This window comes from Marmota marmota, unplaced genomic scaffold (genome assembly GCF_001458135.2).
Source record: "Marmota marmota marmota unplaced genomic scaffold, marMar, whole genome shotgun sequence".
Classification (NCBI taxonomy): Eukaryota; Metazoa; Chordata; class Mammalia; order Rodentia; family Sciuridae; genus Marmota; species Marmota marmota.
The window spans coordinates 11,427,276-11,445,996 of NW_025999999.1; the positions used below are offsets into that span (position 1 = coordinate 11,427,276).

The 18,721-nt window shown below is 39.2% G+C and overlaps 1 protein-coding gene across 7 annotated transcripts in view; it reads right to left on the reverse strand.

The window, feature by feature from the left end:
- Positions 1-18,721, reverse strand: part of Sorcs1 (sortilin related VPS10 domain containing receptor 1) — a 469,029-nt gene that overhangs the window by 74,575 nt on the left and 375,733 nt on the right. For all 7 annotated transcript variants that reach the window (XM_048807293.1, XM_048807294.1, XM_015494770.2 and 4 more), the window contains exons 11-17: positions 12,312-12,414; positions 11,970-12,046; positions 9,860-9,951; positions 8,201-8,308; positions 6,571-6,688; positions 4,964-5,094; positions 1,566-1,679 (exon numbers count right to left, since the gene is read on the reverse strand). In XM_048807293.1, coding sequence (XP_048663250.1) covers positions 1,566-1,679; positions 4,964-5,094; positions 6,571-6,688; positions 8,201-8,308; positions 9,860-9,951; positions 11,970-12,046; positions 12,312-12,414 — 743 coding nt within the window. The remainder of the gene's footprint in view (positions 1-1,565; positions 1,680-4,963; positions 5,095-6,570; positions 6,689-8,200; positions 8,309-9,859; positions 9,952-11,969; positions 12,047-12,311; positions 12,415-18,721) is intronic.

Sequence of the window (18,721 nt, forward strand, 5' to 3'; positions counted from 1 at the left end):
CCTCTCTGACCTATTACATTTTCCTCATATTTTGTGCTTTTATTTAAATGAATCATAGTTTATTCCTTCATCCAAAGGTATTCCTTCATCCAAAGGAATCCCTAACATTAGACATAGGAATAGTCAAAGTCCATTTCTGCATCTTTTACTCCTTTAGAATAATAATTTATAAAATTTGGTTTATATTATAAAAATATTTAATATTTTAAAATTTAAAATATTAAAAAAATTTAATAAAGAAGTACATAAATGAAAATTTCACTTCCTGCAGTGGATTCTGTATCCTGCAGCTGGCATTAGAAATGAAAAGAAACTTGGACAAATAGACCTAGATTATTGTTAAGATCTTAATTCCTCTTCTTTCTCTTTTCTTTCCCTCCCATCTCCTTCCCTTCCCTTTTCTTCCTATCATTTTAACCTTTTTATATGAGAATTTGGAAATAGGCACAAGAGAGAGAAAATAGTACAATGATCAATACTGTACTCATTTACTCATCTTCAAAAGTTTTCAATATGTATACTTCTTATCCAAGCACAAAACACAGACATTATACATCTTTAAAAGAAAAGACTTATTTTCCTTATCCTAACCAAAATGCCTTTATCACAGCTAAATATAGAACTCCTTTAAATCACTGGTGATAGTTAATTCAATGTCAAACTGACTGGGCTACAGGTGCCCAGATATTTAGTTCAACATTGTTTTGGGTGTTTCCATGAGGATGTCTTTAGATGAGATTAACATTTATATAGGTAGACAAGCAGACTGCCCTCCCTGATGTGAGTAGACCTAAACTAATCACGTGAAGGTCTGAAGAGAACAGAAAGTCTGACAGTTTGATAGTCTCCCCCACACCCACTCCAGGTAAGAGACAATTCCTATGACTGATGTCCCAGAATGTGGGACACTGGCTATTTCCTAATCTATGGATTCCAACCTAAATGTTGCTTCTTTCTGGGTCTCAAGCTTCTTGGCCTTTGGACAGGAACTCTACCACTGGCTTTCTGAGTCAGACTGGAACTAAGCCATCAGCTTTTCTGGGTCTCCAGATTGCTGATTCATCCTGCAGATCCTGAAACTGTCCTGTTTCCAATTCACATGAGGCAATTCCTTACTACAGACAGAAAGCAAAGCACACTCCTGTTAAAACTTGTAAGTTGAAAAGTTAATGAGCTCCCATTTTGACTCAGGCTTCCACATCTACAAAACAAAAAGCACATTTAAAAAAAAAATCATCTATTTGGCCTTCCTCATGCAGATGGAGTGAGTATAAAAGGTAACCTCACATGAGTAAAGAGCTGATAAAGTATCAAAGAGTGAAGAAATGTCTATGTAAATAGCATCATCATCTTCTTCCTCCAAGGAAACCTTCCTCCTTTGTGTATTTGAAACCAGAGTCTTAGCCCCAGATACAAAGTGCACTATCAATGCCAACCTGTGCTGTCTTATTAAAATGAAGCACATGCATTACACAGTCTTGGATCACAAGTAAATCTGTCAGTTGAACATGTGCTCAAAAGCCGAAAAGATTGACCCCCTCAAGGTCACTGCCTCCGAAACTCACCCAGTACTATTGAGGTAGCTCTGTCCAATGCTGCAGTCCTTTGAGAGAGAGGATGGATTGAACCAAAATGCTGGCAGGCACTGCCCGTTGCTGTGTCTCTCATAGCCATAGTCACTGTGGGGGAAAGAGCCAAGACAAACCTTTCAGTAGGTGGAAAATGACGCAGAACAATTCCATGTTAGTCCACAGCCACCTTCTACCCCAGTCAGTCAAAAGGATGTATTCCCTAAATCAATAGCTTAAAAATGGAACTTGCCTCCCATAGACTATCTATCAACAATCCATGAAAACCTCCTGCAGAATCGATAATTCCATTTAAGCACCTTTAAGTTAAAATTGTGGGTTATGTTCTCATTAGAAAGAAACACTGAATGTAATTAGAAACCAGGCAGTGGTGGAAGCTGGAGCCCTAGAAACGACTCCTCCATAGAGTTTAATACAGCCACATGTGGCACAGGCCTCATTACCGGTGATGTCTTTGGGATGCTCTTCCAAGACATCTGGATTTACCGACTAAAGCAGAGCCAGGTTTCCCTGTGCACAAACCATATGTTTTAAAGTCATGGCCAAAAAAAAAAATGTCCTTCAGAAGTGTCTAGAGCATCCCCTTAGGAAAAGTTTTGTCCCAGGTAGTAATTGCTGCCAGTTGGGACTAACAGCTCTATAGCTTCTCTCTGGTTTGGAAACTGTCTGTCTTCTCTCCCAGTCCTCTCTGCTTGCTTCCAGGGGCCTCTGAGTGGCCTGATATTCTTGGCTTCTGGGAGATGAAACCAGGCACAGAGGATGACAACAAATTGCACCTCTGCATGCACAAATTGCAGGCAGCAATCAGCAAGCATTAGTAGGAATTGGCCCATCTGTGTAATGGAGGTGAGATGCTGGCACATGAGGGGTGGGAAGGAAGACATCGGCTGAGCTCAGGGGCCTGTCTCCAGGCAGCTGGTACTTAGAATTCTGCACATACCAGCTAAATTTGGTGCTGGTTCAACACAGCATGGGTAGTAAGACTTCAGAATCGCTGCCTCCAGGACACCCAGTGCTCACTTCAGGGAATTACATTAAAAATGCTGGAGCACGCCTGGCAAGGTCACCTGGGGCAATGTCCAGGGAGCCAAGCTAAAAGGGAACATTCAGTAACAACACTTTTCATTACACTGCAGTCAGGTGGAATCACTGAAATCCCAGCCACCAGTAAAAGCCCAACAACGTCATGGTGAGCCTTCCAAAATATTTTCACAAATCATGCAGTTCCCCCAAATCCCATCTGACCAGAAAAACCTTACAATGGCCTTGTTTATGATTAATTTTCTTCTTGTCTGAATGCAGTTCAGCTGGTGAGATGATGACAGATCCCCATCACAAATGAATGCAAGGATAGGGCCAAGGAATAGGGAAGGAGAGAAGCCTGGTTGCTTTCCGTATCCTGGGTTTCCTCCACTCAATTGAACATGAAGAACAGGAACAACATGCTGGTTTATTTTGGAACCTTGCAGAAAATAAACCTAAAGAAATGTCTCCAGGAGAAACGAGGGAATTGGGGATTCTCTTCTTACTTATCCTCTCAAATTTTCTACCAGAGAATAAATTTGCTCTCCGAAAACAAATGACTGTTACATAAGGCCAAAGCTAAGCTGGTAGTGTAGCATGCTAACTTCCTCTGCAAATCCTTGAATAAAGTGCATGATGGGAAAGAGGTTGTGATGACTGACTGAAAAACCCATGGTAAGATTTCTTATAAATATATTTCAGGATGTCAGTGCCAAAGTGCAGGACAGGTATTTTTATTTTTGTCACTTTATTAGTGTAATGTTGCACTGACTACAACAGAAGTCATTGTTGGGGAGGCTCCTGTGGAAGTCCTTGTGAGCTAAAGTCATCGCAGCTCTGTTGCCTTGGCTGACCCCAAAGAGACACAGCACTGGCTTTTATTTATTTATTTATTATTATTTATTTTTTGGTTCCAGAGATTGAACTCAGGAAGCCTAACCACTGAGCCACATCCTCAGCCATATATTACACACACACACACACACACACACACACACACACACACACACACACACATATATATAATTAGAGACAGGGTCTCACTGAGTTGCTTAGGGCTTCACTAAGTTTCTGAAGCTGGCTTTGAACTCACAATCCCCCTGCCTCAGCCTCTGGAGTCGCTGGGATCACAGGTGTGCACCACTGTGTCCAGCTGACTTGCCTTATCCATCAATAAAGGGGATAGCTATGGGTGGTTGTTAGTCCACTGGAGCCCAGTTTTGTCAGGCCTTCCCAGTACTACTCATTCAGAGAACATCTCCAGTGTCCTACTGTTAGAGAAGGCAAAATTCTTCTAAAATATTTTATAAACACACACACACACACACACACACACACACACACACACAATGTCTCAGTTTGATCACTGATATTTTGATGATCAGGTGTTTGACCTGTGATGGTTACACAGTTAGAAATAAATTGTTAAAGACCTGGATAAAGCTCTTATCCAGGTCACATTTCAATTGTTCAACATCTACATACCTATTTAGTGATTGTTTTCTCTAAAGTAAAAAATACACACACACACACACACACACACGCATAACTATATACAACAGAAATACAGAAGAGGAAAATAAATAACATAAAATGTTGTAGAGATAATTACAAATGGAACAATCATTTACCATTAATAATTTGTCAACCTTACCTGACCACTAAACATTGACTAAGAATGAAGTGAAGGTACTCATCTTTAGTCCCATAAGCAAAGTTTCTGCTTAGCAAATGTTCCAGCAAGAATTCTACGGCACTCTGAGTTTCGTTTAAACCACTCAAAGTCTCAGTACTTCTCCAGTTTTAACCAGCTTCTTTACCACTTCAAAAATTCATAATGCTATCAAATCCATCCTTACAATGAGTTCACAAATGTCTTCCACATCTCTATTAGCTGTACTCAGCTGACCACTGATTGAAAATTTTCAGAGACAGAGAATTTACTGCCTTATAAGACCATCATTTCCTACTGAAAACCCTGGATTCCAGAAAGAATTTATCTAGACTTTATCTTCGTACCCTGCAAAGTCCAATTATTGTTTTCAGAGTTGCTGTCCAAAGTAACATAGGATAGATCTAGCTTCTCTTTTTGACCAAAGTATCCATCAACTCTATGAAGATAATTACCAACTATCTTCTTAATCCTCTTTAAATCTAAAGAAATGCCTGGTTTTGTCATCATGTAGGCACATAGCTAGTAACCATGATGTCCCCAAGAGATAATCTTATAAGAATCTGAGGTTTGCCATGAGCCCTACATATGTCACTACTATTTCCAATCTAAACTCTCTTCAAGGGCCACGTGTATTTGAAATATAGAATGACTCCATGGAATAATGGTGCCAGCTCACCAGTCAAAATCAGCTTCTGTGCAAACACAAGGTTCAGATTCCATAGCTCCTGCGTATTTTCCTTGCATACACTTCCGCTCGGATTTTCGCTTCTTGTATATCCTCTTGGCTCCCATGATGCATGCTTCCCCCTGTGAGCAGACAACCATCACACACAGCTGGGCACATAGCTTGTATGTTTCCTGTTCCACATTAGGGAAGGTTAGGGAGATATTCACAAACCTCAGTGTAACACAGATTCTGGTGTGGTACTTTTGTGCTAACCGCATTTTGTTTTTGATGTCTATAATAATATGTGACTATAAAGATAACACTAAGAAGTACTGGAATTTATCTAATAAATCCCTAACTTTTCATGTGTTTAACAAACTGGTACTGGGGGAGGGTTACATCTTAGTGCTACAGAGGACACACAGATAATTAAGACAGATTATAACTAGTTGGCAAACCAGTAGTAATTAAGTTCAATTCTCCTCTAACAAAAGATTTATACAGTTGGTCATTTATGAGCATACAAAATACGAGTGTTGCTAAGAAATGTAAAGAACCATTTTGTCTCGATTTATTATGCTTCGGCCCACACATCTTTATAGCACTGATTTTATGTTCATCTACCAGACAAACAAGAGAGCTAAATTCAGTGTTTTCCATGAAATAAATAAAAGCTTTGAATATCACAATGCTTATGCATCCCAAAGGGGAAAATAGCAGCAATGTAAGTGAGCGATAATTTTATTGTTGAGCCTCTGAATAGGGAGGGTGTTTCTAGCTAATGCAGCGCCCACTGTCAAACATAGCATCTTTTGTGCTTCTGAACAACGAGAGCAGAATTGTGTTTAATTGGTTCTAGGCTGTCTTTCCTGAGGCTCCATTACACATCTTCATGCAAATGCATTCCTTAGTCCAGGTTTGGAGCCTACCATGTTTCACTGCCTGAACAAAGTGATGGCTTTGCAATAAGAGCTTCCACTAGATCCTCAGAGAGGCCTGTAGAAATGGTTCCAGCCATAGAAAATTAAAGGGACATTTTCATCCAAGCCTTTTGATGTGAGCTGAATAACTAAGAGGCCAGGATGTAGGAAAGTTTCCTATTCATAATTCTGTATTCTTATACTTTGAGTACCTTAGAAGGAGGCATGAAGTACTATGTATTCCCAGGGAATCCAGGAAATGGACAGGAAGGGTTTTTCTGGAACTGCTTATGGAGCATTAGTTTGTCATTTTATGCTTTGCCTCTGTCTGAATTGGTAGATAAAGTGGAAGATCTTTTCCTCACCCTGCCCCCACTGTATGACATGCTCAGATAAATTATGTTTGAATCTCAGTGCTGAGTTGGTATTTCATTTTGAGTTGTAAGTCTAAGCCAAGCACATTTGAATTTTATCTCATTATATTCTAGCATAATAAAACAGAAATAACTTCACAACAAGATATAAATGTTGAGTTTGTTCAATGCTGTGTCATGCAAAATATGTAAGAAAGAACGAAAGGAAGAAATGGGCATTTTGGCCTAGAGATCTCCAGTTTCTAAGTCTGAAGGATGAGCTTTCCTTGAGCACCTCTCATGCCCCCTGCCCAGGGCTCAGTCTCAGCTGTCTTCCCCTTACCTGGCTGTGTAGCTGCCAAGGCCTGTAGTCCTCCTCGGCACATCGTCTGTCGAAAATGGACTTGTAGTCCACTTTAACCAGCTGCCATTCAGAGCGGTGGCTGAAGTGTCCAAACACTCTACAGGGTTCATGATGATAAAAGTAAACACGGTAATCACAATGGCAACAGTATTAACAAGAGCTTGCATTTGTTGTGTTAACTCTGAACCTGGTGTTCATAGGGGTGTCATGTATTATGCCAGGAACATTATATGGGTCAAAGCTTTTAATTCTCCAAATACATTTATGAAGAGGATTCCATTATGGGCTCCTCATTGAAGATGGATAACTTGAGGCTCAAAGAGGTTCCTCCATACCAAATTCAAGCCACTAATCAGGGGTACAGATGGATCTCAGGGTATTTAACTTAAGAGCCCACTTGAATATGTTGTACCACGACAATAAGTGACAAAAAGGACAGAGAAAACAGTTATAAGAAGTGCATTCTAGGTGGTCCAAGATTATACTTGAAAATTCTAGAGCTAATATACCCGTTTTTCTTTTATTTTGGTTTCCATGCTATTTGGTGTTTCCACCAGTCCCTAGGGAAGTAGATACCACAGCCAAATGGTAATGATGTGCTCCTACATTGAACATTCTACTCGCCCTACTCAGAGAATCAGGTGTTTAATGCAGTGATTGAATCAACAATGATACATGTAGATAAAAGCCACAAAGTGGATTTTTAGATAAGCTTTTTAAAATTTATGTTCTGCAAATATAAAAACTGAATAAAAGCAAATTAGGGAATAAATTGCTAATCTAGCTATGTTTCCCATGAGCAAAAGCATAGCTATTAGGCATATTAAATTTTTCTTGATGTTTTCTATCATTGAAAAAAGTGCAGTATGGGGTTAGAAAACAAGCCAATTATTTACTTTGATTTTGAAATTTTCAATGATGACAGGATCAACTACTTTGAAACCTTCCTTTTCTGTTTTTCCATGGCCAATTTTCTAGGGGAAGGAAATATCACAGTTTTGTATTCCAAGTTCAAAGCCCATATTTTGAAACCCATAGGCAGCCGACTCATTAATCAAGTCTTTCACAAATTAATGATCATCACTTTTCAGACAAGAATGAGTGTAAATGCAATTTCACAAGAACAGATTGTTCTCATGGTTTTCCTAATATGCCTCACAATTGGGTTAGGTAAAGAGCCAGAGAAAAATAAAATCCCTTGTGGGGTTTTGATCAAATGCTGTGTTCTGACTGAAATAGAAATTATACTTAGACGCCTGAGATTTTCTGCATATACACTCTGCTTATATTAAAATTTTAAATGCATAGTTTTATTTGCTCTTGAAATAATTCCTTCTAATTTCCCTAACTCATTGAATATAGAAAGAAAAGAGCTTTTCTCTTCTGCTACCACCCCCAGTCTGAGTCTCCTCAAACCTATCAGAGCCAAGAAAATGATTGCCCACATTTTTTGCTCCTTTTTGCTAGGGACTCCTGTAGCAGGGGGCACTGACTGTGATAACAACTTCAAACCTAACAGCAGCAAATCAAAGCAGACTCAGCTATAAAACATCTTTCTGGATTTACTCTCCTATATTAAGGCTGAACCATACCATAGCTTTCCACTTACGTCATAATTAGTGTTTCTTCTCCAGGTTCACCCAGAACCCCATCCACAAAAAGTGGAATAGAAGTGAAACTGTATTTGCTCCAAGATCTCCCTTCATCAAAACTCAACCTAGTGGTAGAGGAAAACAATAGTCAAGGATCTCAAGAGAAAATATAAAAAGTCCTTTCTAAGAAAATATACTATCAACCAAGAAAGGCTGCATTTTTAAAGGCAGCTCGGGCATTGTCAAAATGAGCCCTCCTTCCGTCTGATTAGGTCTTCTTCATTATATCAAAGGGCACAAATACAGGTAGCCAAACCAGTGGGACTCATGCATTAAGATCCCAATAAGGGAGAATTGTGTAAAATGGGAATCATAAGAGTCTCTGGCTGATTTTTTTAACTTAGATATTATATTAGTCTTTAGACCTCAGTGTGACCCTCTCCAAATCCTCACTGGTATCTAGCAGCATGTGATCCTGAAGATGGATTTCAACAGACCTATCTCTAAATGGCAAATTCCAAAAGGTGGCAGGTTTTACATTGTTGTAAATCTTAGCTCCCCTCATTGAATTAATGGATGAGAACAGAAGGATGGGCCCTTGAGAATGAGAGTGGAGAAGTGTGCCCCTCTGAGGGTTACCATTATGGTCTGAATGTTTGTGCCCTCACATATGTTGGTAGTATTAGGAGGTGGATGCTCTGGGAGATGATCAGATCATAAGGGCAGAGCTCTCATGAACAGGGTTAAAGACTTATAAGGGCCTCAATAATTGTTTTGCTCATTTCACCAGGTGACAGCACAGCAAGAAGGCACCATTTGAGAACCAGAAAGCAGAGTCCTCACCAGGCACTGAATCTGTCAGTGCCTCCTTGATCTTGGACTTTCAGACTCCAGAACTGAGAGCTATTAATTTCTGTTCTTTATGAGTGAACCAGTTTCTGGCATTTTGTTACAGGAGATTTTCTTTTGCTCTCCTTCTCTGTGGATTTCTGTTCCCCAGGCTAACTAAGCCTTGTTTTTTCTTCTGCAGCCTTCTCTTTAGTCATCAAAGTAACAACTTAGAGGGAAAACCAGGCTTTTGATTTCGAACAAGCTCACATGTGAGACAGTCACTTTCAAACACAGAGGAAGAAGCCGACTAGAAACCCCTCTGGAAGGTAGACCTTGCACATCCACCAGGGGACGACATACAGGCAAAGGGGCAGAATGTCACCTCAAAAAAGGAAGTTCGGGAAGCTTCACGGGAGAAACAGATAGGAGTATGACCATCATAAACGGCTAATCTCTGTGCAGAATGTACATAACACATTCTGTATTTGAGGAGATGTTATTTAGGACATAACACCAAGTTTAACTACTCAGAGACTGAGTAGTAGTGAACATCCTCCTACCTGTGATTGCAATGAGAGAAAAAGGTACTGGTGATATGTTTTGACAGTCACATTTGAAAATTCTTCTTTTCAGAACAAAAATCACCCCCGCTTTTACATTTCTACCTTCCCCCTGCCAAAACTGCAGGCAACAATCTTCTTTTAGAGGAGCAAAGGTGTAGATTAAACTCAAGCTCATCTTGACACTTTACTAAGCACAGTCACAGTGTGATAGCCTGATTCCCAGGCCAGTCCTGTAGTGCAGAACCAGCAGGTGCATGTCCCCCAGGCAGCAGGTGCCCTTACCAAAGATGTCGAATTGGAAGAGAAGTGTGTTTCATGGCCACCAGGACTCCACCTTGATCTAGGTACAAAACACTGTGCTCTTCTTCAAAGATCTAGATGAGGAAAACGAACACACATGGACACACGTCCACACACACCCACTGTACAGAGAATTAGTTTTCAAATGAGAGCAAAAATCCCTCCCAGGACAAAAATAGATCTCCCTAAATTTAGCGGGGGAATTGAGCTAAACAATGCTTCCCAACTTAGGCTACATGTACCATTGGCGTTATGTAAAATGATATTTAGGTATGAAGAAAATGAATTTAAAAACATCTAGTACGTGTTTGTGTTAATATTCTCTTATCATTAGGGTAATATCCGTTTATTTTCATTTTTGATGATGTCAGAATATCAGGAAACGGCATATATATCTCTAGATGGATGGAATCTTAAAGACTGTTTTCTTCAATAGTTTCATTTTTACAGATTAAAAGATTAAGGTTTAGACAAATGTAGTGACTTGCCAAAGACCATGCAGACAGTCCCTGATGGGAACTGGGACTTGCTGTGTTATGGTACCCTGTTCTATCTAATTTTCCAACATTCCAAGTGTTACCAAAGAAAGGTACTCTTGTTTAATTCACAAAAGTTCCGCCAAGTTGCAAGTAGTTCTGATCAAAATGAAATTGTCACCTTGGGGACATGTGCTATTGAGACTTTCTCAAAATATGAAGCAAATAATTTGAAGTCAAATGGAAACATGAGGCAACATCTCTAAATCCTCTCTACCAGACGTGTGCTATACTTGTAGTCAGATTGCTACAAGAGCCTTGTCTGATGATATACACAAACAGATTCTTTTGTTCCCCTTGTTTCTTTCTTAAAACCAAGACAAACACCAGGACCATAGAAGTAGAGATTTCCATGGCTTGTTTAGGGTGTTGGGAAGAAGAAAATGGAATACTGCATCTCTCTTTTCCAGAGGAAGCTTCTTCCTTAAAGAGTCTATGTTTCTGCGTAGTTCTAAGATTTGTTACTCTGAGGTTTCTTATGCAATTTTTTTCCCTGCCATGCTTTTCTTAAAATTTGAGAATCCCACAGATTTTCTTCAAACGTTTGAAGGTAATAAGTGGCAACTGGACCATCATGTAGATGTTTTTTTTTCTAAAATTCAAAGTAGAGTGCTCTCATTGCCAAGTGTGATTACCTGTGCATTAGATTTTAATTTACAGTACTAGTTATTATATGATAATTAAACGTCAGTGAGTTATTAAAACATATTTATTGAAGTGTAACAACCATGCATTAGGCTCATATCTTGTTATGATTGCTAAACCTCATTAACTGCCTGGTTTATAAGCCAGGGATATCTAATTTTCATTCAGAAGAAAGGCAGGAAGCATTTAAGCTAAACACATTGGTTTAAAGTGATTCCATTTCTACTTTATCTAACATATGCATCCTGATGGTTATTACTCTGTCTTTTGCACATGAGATTTAAGCATCTCAAAACACCACCTGGGTAATGGCCATTTCTATATCATTGCATTCTTCTCTGTTCTGGCTTTAAGGCAAAGGGAATTTATGGTGGCAACTTGGAATTAGATATACAATCAACCCTTTAAGTTCCAAGTTCCTATTTGATAAATCCACAGGGATTCTGTTTTTTCTTTTATGGGAAAAATTCCATCAGATCTAATTTAAAAAAAAAAAAATGTTCACTTATAAATGTTTTTACATCCAGGCCCTAATTAAGAATTATCTTTATTAAATAACAAAAGAAATGAAATTGCACAAAAATTTGCTAAATTCAAAAGATTTGTTTGAGATTTTTTTTTTAATTTATTTTTTAGTTGTAGTTGGACAAAACACCTTTATTTCACTTACTTATTTTTATGTGGTACTGAGGATCAAACCCAGGGTCTCGCACATGCGAGGTGAGCGCTCTACCGCTGAGCCACAACCCCAACCTGAGACTTTTATTTAAAAAAAAAAAAAAAACACATAGTATGTTTTAGGATTCATGTGTAGCATGTACCACTGCTAAATAAGTTCCTAGACTTGAACCAAATTGAACAATTTTTATGCTATTTAAACTTCGGCAATACAACCCAGGGCCTTTTCTTACCTGCCTCCAAGTGTTCCCTGCATCTGAAGAGACAAACATACTGATGTCGCTGTCTGACAGTTCAGAACCTATATTACCTAGAAAGAGTACATCACCATTAGTGAAAAGAACTTTCCACAAAAACTAACAATGGCCTAGATCAGCAGTCTGCATGGCCTGAGAAGGATTTTGACTGCAAGCATTTTGTCCAAGCAGGGGTTTTCAACATACTTGCTTCAGGGTTAATGGTTTAGGTGCCTTTGAAAATATTTCTAGCCTTCTCATTAAATTCCAACCACGGATATCTAGCTTCTTAAAATCAGCACCATCTACAGCAGCAAGCAAAGGAGACAAGCTTCTTACCTGAAGCAACTATGATGCTTGGAGCTGTGTCTCTGCTGGCAATGATTCCTGATGTGTAGGGATTCTCAGAGACTTTCAGGTGAAGGTGTAGTGAGCAATAGGGCTACACAGGGAAGAAATGAGAGTCATAACAGCACAAAAGCTAATGGTCACCTAAAGCCCCAATTCAGAGCATTCATGCATCCATCTATCTGTCCATCCCATCACCCCATCTATCTTTCCCCATCCCTGTGTCCTCTTACCACCCATTCGTCCACCCAATTACCACCTTGCATTCCACAAATATCTAGTGTCTACTAAGTGTAAGACAATTGCCAAGTTTGCAAGAATAGAAAGCTCCTTCACTGTAGGTGTAATTTGCTGATGTAAGTGCCAATTTGGTAATTTGATGAGTATTTAAGTACCATATACATAAAACTCTAGAGGAAGTTTATGACAGGGTTGCAAAGCCTCATTTTTGGTCATTTGAGAGTTTACAATTCAAGTAGAAAACATGAGATCTTTCTATTTATTACTATAAAGAGAGAGAATATTTTAACAGCCATAAGATAAATACAGACAACACATTATATGAGATTCTAGAAAGTGAGGAGGTACAGTCCAACTTTGGATTGGGCAGGGGGAGTTCCTCGGAGAAAATGGTGGATGAGTAGGCTTTGAACTGTGGGCAAGATGTTCAGACATTGGGAACATCAATAACAAAGAAGCAGAAGAGTTGCAGGGTATAGCCAGTACGATTAAGAGGAGAAATGGAATCTGAAGCCAGAAAAGGTTGAGTCAGGCCAGGAGAACTTTGAAAAAGTCAGCTGGCCTCTTTTAATCATTCTTCAGTTGAAATCCCAGTCTTAGTTGGGAAAAGACTGTGTGACATGTACCCCTGTCTTAACATTCTCCAAACAACAGACACAGTGTCTCTATTAAAATTCCAAAGTTGGCCTGCACCTCCTTACCTTTTAGAATCCATTTTATTCAATACAGTAGTCATACTTGTAGACAAAATGCAGTAGTAACAAAAATTTAAATGAAAATATGAGGGGTTTGTTTATCTATGTCTGAAAACCTTGATCAAGTTCCCTGATTAAGATATCAACAGCTTTCCAAAAAAAGGAAAAAGAGGATAATAAATCTTCTAGGAATTTTGTTTAAAATAGTCCTTGTACTGAGTTGTCAAAAAATACAAGTTTGTGTTTGAACCCATATTTTTTTTTCATCTCCCAGGAAGATTACTTTCTAATCTTATCGACTTGAGTCTTTGGAATCACCCATGTATCTCTGTTATTACTTTTATTCTGCTCTGTAAGTCTCAGTCAACAGATATTCAGAGGACTACAGAGATACAATGATTAAATTTATATAGGATAGAGTAAATGATGAGCTAAAAATGAAACTCAGGAATAAAAGTAACCAAAATACTAGCAAAATAAAACTGCAGATAGTACGAGAGTGCTTTCCTCACTGTCAACACAGAAAGTAAAACTCCCAAGAAACAATCGATTGGTTTTGTATGAAAATTGCATGTAAAAGTTTCAAACAACATTTCACTTTATAATGCTCTGTAAAAGTAAGAAAGATAGCCCCTCTAAAAATAAACACCAGAGTCATGTATCTGGCATCCTTTTGTCCAAGAGGAAGACTAGAATAGATACTGCTAAATGCTGTTGATGTCCCAGGTCAGTATTGCCCAATGCTGAGCCAACATTAAGACAGGATAGAGTGGGGACCTTAATCTTATTCTCCGTGAACATTTTCCTGACAACTGCAGCTTATCAGAAAGAGCCTCCCCTTCTCTGATAAACTACAATTTATTTTATGATGCACAATCCTGAGTAACCTATTTCAGGTATGGTACAGTTTCATCTCCTAAAGAGATACTCTACAAATGAAGAGAGCACGTCAACTGCTTCTTTGCATCTTCTGTGGAATTGTGCATAGAATCCAATTAAAAAGATGAATCAATAAAAGGATGTAATATCAAGTACTGCATTTTTTTATTGGGGCACGAAAGACATTGATTAACTATTCTACTCAGAACAATGCCAGAGGTACATGGAATTGATCACAAATCATACAATCTGAGTAATGTGACCATCTCCATGGCATCCCAAGAAGCATACTGGAGTTGGGCATCATAACTAGACATCTAGGCTTAATGCAAAGCCTGCTGCACCTTCTAAGAGTGTAGAAAATTCCTGCATTGGGGAATACCCAGCTTGCAATCCTGAGCCAGCTGCTGCCACAGCTGGAAGACTGTGAAGCTCAGTTGCCACTTGAGCCAAGGATTAGTTGGTGTGGGAAACTCACCATTACAAAGGAAACAGGACGTTTTCAATTGGCTGGCTGTTCACTGCTCTGTTGCTATGGTGTTCAGTGGACCAAGACATATTGATTGGAGAGGAAAAGACACCAGTTTGCACAGTAGCAGCAACATTAGAAATGATCTTTTTGGTGTATATTTTCTCCACTCTCACATTTGTAGTACTGGATTGCCCCCAGCTGGTACATGGAGAATATTCTGTGGTTTTCTTTTTCCCCCTTTCTTTCATATTATTTTTCAAAGCATTTACATAGTCTACCCAAATATGTGAAGAAAAACAATGTTAAGTGATTCATTGTCACTTTTTAATTTAAACTTCTGTACCTGCTTTGGACATCTGTCAAAAAGTTAAAAGTCACCAAAGTTAAAACTAATTGAGAGATTTTATTATAATGACGATCAAGTGACTCCAAGTTCCTGCAGGACACAAGACCAGGCTCTGGGATTCCTATGAACAGTTTACCATGCAGAGACACTTTCCCCAACAGCAACTGCCGCCGCCCCCCCCACGCCCCCAGTTCTAAGGATTAAACCTAGGCTTTCACAGAAGATAGACAAGGTCTCTGCCACTGAGCTACATCCCCAGCTATTTTTAAATTTTATTTTGAGACAATAGTCTCACTAAATTGCCCAGGATGGTCTTGAACTTGCAATCATCCTGCCACAGACTGCAGGGTAGATGGGATTACATGTGCAGGCCACCATGTCCTGCTCTTTGCTGCCTTCTTTTATCAAGTTAGCAAGCAGGCCCTGTACACCTACCTACCCTATGCTAATGGTCACAGATGTTGCTTCTATATTTCCAGGGTTGTCTCAAATGCAACAGAGTCAAAGCACAGCTTGCTCCAAGAGCAGTTCTCTGTATCTCTTCTATTTCTACATTTAAAAAAATAAAATGAAAGAGAGATCAATAGAGCAGAGAAAAGGGATGAGAGAGGGGGTATAGAGGAGGAAATACCAGAAATAGTGGGAAATGATATTGTCCAAATTATGTTGTTATATCTTGCGCACGTACAAAGAGTAACGACAAATCCCACCACTATGTACAATTATAATGCACCAATAAAAAGTGTGAAAAGAGAAAAATATGGAAAAACTTTGAAAAAAAAATACAGGAATGCACACTGAAACCACCAATGACCTGGCAGCTGATTTACACAGGATGGAGGAACCAGTCACAAGCCTGACTTGCACATATGCATGAGCCATGGCACATCATCAATTGGTCAATTCTAGGAACAATTGGATCCTTAGTCTTTAATCTTTTCAGGGTCAGGTATAATGTCTGAAAATCTGATACAAATTAAGGATCACATAAAAGCACAAGGACAAGCACACAGTTTCCGTTCAATTTCAAGGAGCTCACAAACCCTGAAAGCCCATCGGTGGACTTCTAGGTTCTAACGACCTTTCTTCTTTTATGTTTTATTTTAACTGACAAGATAGTTTGGCCATGGCAAGTATTCCATAAATGTCTGCTAGATTTAATTGAACCACTACTAGTTTTTCACCTTAAATACTGATCATTTACTTCTCCTGTCTAATGGAAGCATTGTGCCCTTTGATGGACATCTCCCCATTCATCCACCATCTGTCCTCTGCTCCTCAGAGTCTGAGTGTTTCAGTTTCCACATATAAATGAGAACATGTGGTAATTGTCTTTTTGTACCTGGATTATTTCACTTAGCATAATGTTTTCCAGGTGAATCATTAATTATCTACCCTTATTTTAGGCACTCTCACGACCAATGGGGAATTACCAAATGATAGAAGACATTTCTACACTATGATATAAACGAACTTAACAAATGGTTAGAGAGTATTTGAGAGTCAACCAGCTTAAAATTCTTTTTCCTTCCAACCTCTATAACAGCCTTTAGATACTATCTTCACAGTACCTTTTCCCCAAAACTACTGATCTGAATATTGTACTGAAAGGACTGATCAGAATTTCATAAATAACAAGGCAGCAAGCAAATTCCCAAATACCTATAACCACCTCACTCCCATACACCCATTTTTGTGTAGTTTCTGACTTTGAATTGGAGCTAGGACTCCATTAGCTCTTCAGTAAAGATTTAATAGCAAAGACGAGGGAGGCCCTCAGACAATGGGCTGGGTGTGGGGTGTTCGGTTCTATTCCAAACCAGCACCACATGTAGTGTCACGCACAGCGCAGTGAGGTGGAAAGCAGTCATGAATCTCTTGGGACAACTGCCTGCTCAGTTCCAGTAAAATACTGCCAAAGGAATCCATAAAGAAGTCAGGGCCCCCCTGCATGAAACACTGCACCTTCCCCAGGGGACCAAGGATTTGTCACAGGCTCAGTTCAGCTCACATCTTGCCTCTTGGGAGCCCGATCCCGGGGCTTCGAGGCCAGTGGACCATGACCTGTAATACCCTATCTAATTGTACAATGCAGTCTTCAGAGGAAAGAAATCCCAGCTGAGTCCTTCAAGCAATCAATCTGAAAGTCCTAAAAATACAGCCCCAAATTACCCTGGATGTCTTATTTCTATAGAATACATTTTCCCAGGAACATTCCATTTGGGGCTGTAATTCTGAACTTGTTCCACATTTGTAACAGCCCTGCTGGAAAAAATCTCTTTTCTCATCACTAGCCTGTGCTTTAGGTGACACTGTCACTTTCCAAGTCCTCACAATCTAAAATCACTTTTTATCTCCTCTCTGCCAACCAGCTCCTGAGCCTAAAGAAGGTTTTTAACAGTCTGGGTCTCCTGTAGCTCAAAGATTTTCCTTGCTATTTTGTGGCCTTTGGCAGATTTTTAAAAAGTGATTTTGGTCTCTCCTCCCCACCCCTTTGCCATTTTACCTCCGTCAGTCAGCTACCTGTTTTTTAAGCATCCTTGTTGAAAATGCAGTAAGCAATAGGGTTAATGAAGGAGGAAGGATAAAGGACTCCTGGGTACCACACATCTCCATCACATTAATTCATCTCTCCTCAATCTTAATGAGGATTGTGATTTTGTTGACTTTGAAGCCAACTTGAGCCCAAGAGTTTCAGGAGACGGATGTTACAACAAATCCTTCTTTGTCATCATCCAAGGGAACACATGGCTTCCACTGGAGTCCAAATGTGAAACTCAAACAACACTCTCAAGTATACTCCAAGCATAACTCCCAAATACGGTTTGGATGTTGAGCACCTGCCCTGTGGCAGATATGATTCTTGGAGCTGATCTTTGAATGGCCAGAAAGACAGGCACAGTCCCATGTTCATGAAGCATTTAACAGGGATATGTGGATGAGAAAGTCAATGGATATATGTGCTGATTTCAGATAGAGTAGAGGTCATGGGGAAAAAAAAGAATTAGGATGAATATAACTTTACTGGATTCTCAAGAAAGCTGTTTGAGAAGTAGGAACCTGAATGCCAAGAAAAAGCATAATTAATGGAAGGACATTTTAAAAAATAATAAGAAATTCAAATACTCCAAGATATAAATGAATACATTATATTTATTCATGGTGTGAAAAGAACTCACCCCTCTGAACCAGGGCTTCTGAGTAAGGAAGGTGGAGCTAGAGGTTAGAGATCAGGGAGAAGTAGACCCAGGCCAGATCATATGGGACCTGTCAGTCATGATAAGGAATTTGAACTAGAAAACTATTTGAATGCTGAAGTTAATGAGAGATATGATGTGGATTTTCAAAAGTTTAAGTTGATAACATTTTGTGAAATTTGAGAAAAGAGAAATCTATTTTAATATAAGGAAGAAGAGTGGGTTTTCTAGGGGTGGGAGTGTGATTCTAATTGCAAAAGAGCCCAGATGGATTTTTAGGGTGATGGAAATATCCCACCTTGATTGTTGATTGTGATAGTAGGTACATACATTTGTCAAACTTCATCAAAGTATTTTCTTAAAGTAGTTGCTTTTTATCTCTCTGTTTTGCTTCAATAAAGTTGATTTTAAAACAAAAAGTTTGCTTTGGCTATTGTGTGGAGAATGGATTGTCAGATAGAAATGGGGATATAAAGTTAGGATCCAGCACTGTGGGTCTGGTGATACATGCTTGTGGCTTGGATTAGGATGGTCCCAGCAGGGGTATGGAAGGAACTAATAGTGTAAGTTTA